Source organism: Sabethes cyaneus, chromosome 2, assembly GCF_943734655.1.
Source record: "Sabethes cyaneus chromosome 2, idSabCyanKW18_F2, whole genome shotgun sequence".
Lineage (NCBI taxonomy): Eukaryota > Metazoa > Arthropoda > Insecta > Diptera > Culicidae > Sabethes > Sabethes cyaneus.
The window spans coordinates 147,903,940-147,907,121 of NC_071354.1; the positions used below are offsets into that span (position 1 = coordinate 147,903,940).

The 3,182-nt window shown below is 40.3% G+C and overlaps 1 protein-coding gene across 1 annotated transcript; it reads right to left on the reverse strand.

Annotated features, from left to right (window-relative positions):
- Positions 1-776: 776 nt before the first annotated feature.
- LOC128736173 (carboxypeptidase B-like) lies at positions 777-2,260 on the reverse strand. The gene is made up of 5 exons (XM_053830655.1): positions 2,187-2,260; positions 1,925-2,122; positions 1,584-1,859; positions 1,286-1,526; positions 777-1,226 (listed from the first exon to the last, which is right to left on the reverse strand). The coding sequence occupies exons 1-5, from the start codon at positions 2,258-2,260 to the stop codon at positions 777-779; spliced, it is 1,239 nt and encodes a 412-aa protein (XP_053686630.1).
- Positions 2,261-3,182: the final 922 nt, after the last annotated feature.

Here is a 3,182-nt window from a genome sequence, read left to right on the forward strand (position 1 = left end):
ACCGGCTTGTGAGTGTCGATATTCTCAACGAATTCTCGACGAGTAGCCCATAACCGAGTACAGTGGAGACATGCTCTTGATACTGCTAGAGGAGAAGGAGGCAGTGTTCAGTGCCACAGAATAAGTCTTTAGGTTAAGTTTATTTTTAGAGTTTTGAGAATATGCCGTGCTTTCAGTTCATCGGCAATGTTGCGGTTTCCCAAATATTGCTCAATAGATGATAATAATCGTCTGGGTTGATTGAGATGGGTCAGTTTTGAGCATCGTGGCTGAAATGCAAATGCGTTTTGTCGAGTTTCGAACTTTTGAATGCTACATCAATTTCATCCAGTTCCAGTGTTCAGCGTATCAGAGCTTACACAACTAATGCAACGATCTATTAGTGCACCGCACGGCTAATTTTGTTCGTCTCTAGCAATTGAAACTTGAAAGATTTGTTTAAAAGGTTCAGTCTTAATTTAGGTTGTTCTATCCCTAATCGGTATCATTCTGGCACCACTAAAGCGACGGAAAATGTCATACAACAAGCGGATATCACCATTGGCGGTTGTTAAAATGAGCAATCTATACTCAAATTTGCTTGAAATACGGGAAGGCCGATTACGTGTAATTTGGACACTTTACGAGAAATGATTCACATATAAAAAGGATTTAGATTTAAATGAGAAACAACCGTATAAATCATAAACACAATCAGAACATTAATATTTTTTTCCTCTGTATACTGGAGATACATACCTATGTAATAACTGAATATCAAATTCTGTGAAAGAAATCTACATTTCTTCTGCCATTGATCGGAAAATCTCGAACGTTTGACTAGCTACTCGTTGAATTTCACTTGCGGGTAAATCGAACCCATTACTTCCACCACCAGTCAACTCCAAAGTGTAAGCGTAAGTGAATCCGGCGGCACCAGCAGCGTAGTCATCACTCGCACCGGTAGCGGAGTAAAGGATTTCTGCACTGTTGCCAACTCTGTATGTTGGCCCACCGACTGCAGAAACTGCAGCTGCGGCTCTCTGTCCCATGGCAATGTGCTCAGCAGCATTCGGAACAGGCACGAACGGCATAGTGTACCCAAATGGATACAAGATCAAGTTCCCGTAGGTATGAACAGCCAGGTACAATTTAAGATTAGCAGCGTAGCGATCCATCAAACTTACCAAAGCTCTTGTTTCGCGTTCCGAGTTAGCTTCATGTCCACCATAGGTGTCTGAACAGGCCTTTAATAGAAACAAATAATACTTAACTTTGCTGTCACAATTGAGAGTTAAAAACTCACGTTGCTAGACAAAGCCCACTGGTAAGCCCAATTACGATTCAGATCGACTCCTGTGCACAAAATTGTAGCCGGGAACCGATTTTTACGCCACATTCGGTTGGTTATACGGGAATACTCATAGCCATCGGGATTAGCTGCCGGTATAATGACCCACTCGCTTGCTAACATACCTGCGTATTCATTGCTATGCTCAACCAATTCATGTATTAAATACATTGCAGACATAATTGCGGCCCATTCACTGAAAAGAAATAATTAATATGCAACTAAGGATAACAAAAACAATTAAATATTCAACCGTGCGTGGATTCCAGCATCGACAAAGATGACCGGCCTCGTCCCGCTGATCTGACCATTGGCAGTTGAAATTGTAATAGCTCTTATGGCACGACCCTCTTCAGTTGTTCCAATGGTTTCTACACTGACCAGATTTGAATACTCGGAGGCGAGTTCATCAAGATAGCTGTATATCTCATCAAGCGTCCAAAAATGATCGAAGCTGATTGTGCTACGTCCTAAACCAGCATGTGCTTTCCGATATTCTTGGTCGTACTTGCGTTCTGCTTCGATTGTTCTGTGAGGATAATTACGTTTGATTAAAAATAATGACATCCTCCTCTATCACATGTTTCTGCTTACTTTTCAACATCCTCGATAATTAATTCGTGAGGTATTTTATGTGCTTGCAGAAACAGTTCGAACTTCTTCTGCAGTCGAGGTTCAATCATGATGCGACCTCCGGTGCTTTCCCAGAAATCGACTCCTTCCAAATGCTCCCATCGCTTCAACAACGCTAGCTGCTCACGCTTTGCTACCTCAGTTTTATACACTTTGTAACTAAAGAAAAACGATTCAACTAATTAGCATGGAAATTCGTCCAACTCATTCACATCGAGTTTACTTTCGATACGACACTTGTTCTGCAAATGCAACGGTTGCCAAGACCAGGAACGCTAGCACAGCCAGACTCCTCATGTTGATTACCCGACTGTATCACTTTAATCACAAACCTTACAATGGCTTCTGGTTTAAAGTTTGGTCCTTCATTTATAGCCATTGTAATCTCTGATTGTGCTCGAATTGTACGAGACATCAGATAAAGATTGGCTGATTTGGTTGGAAATTCAGTAAATTATGATACGAACATAGGCGTACTGGCGACTTGTAAAAAATCTTAATATATGTTCTAACTTATCTAATTCTTGAACGCTGAAGTTAGATTTTCTGTTTTAAGATGTGCTTTCAAATTATAATGGCATTCTTTCTTCAGAAACTTCCAATAATCCTACACTGGATTCCTGGTTATTGAGGTATAAAGTCAATCGAACTAGCTAGAAATGGCTTCAGCTCTTCTCTCCATCTAGGTAACTGGATGCAACATCAAGAAACTGCATCGAGTACGCAAAGGCGTACTCTTTATGTTTTTCTTTCCCGTATGCCACAAAATAAATTTTCACGTTTTTAATCGTTTGTAGACAGACAAATTAATCGCAAATTCGCGTCATACCAACACCGAAAAACCCCAACCAATTCGTTATCATCTGTTTGAAATGTTATCTCATGATATAGTAATCATGGTCCCACGTTGCGTTGCATGATACGATTGTCAATAGTTCTGAACACGTATTTCAAATTCGTTTCAATGTGTATTTAAAGAGATCGGATTCCCGTAACGGAAATAAGATAAAATTTACCTTCTACTTCTTATTCTGAATAATCAATATGAGGCCTGTAGGGTACAATCCACCAAGCTGACATATTGATTGTTTCATACAGCCAACGATACGGAATGTATGTAGTAGCTATCGTGATTTTGCTTTTACAAGGCTCGTAATATGCACTTGCAACATGTAAATGATCACCATCAAAACCTTGGGTCTAGGGCCCCAGTGCCTAT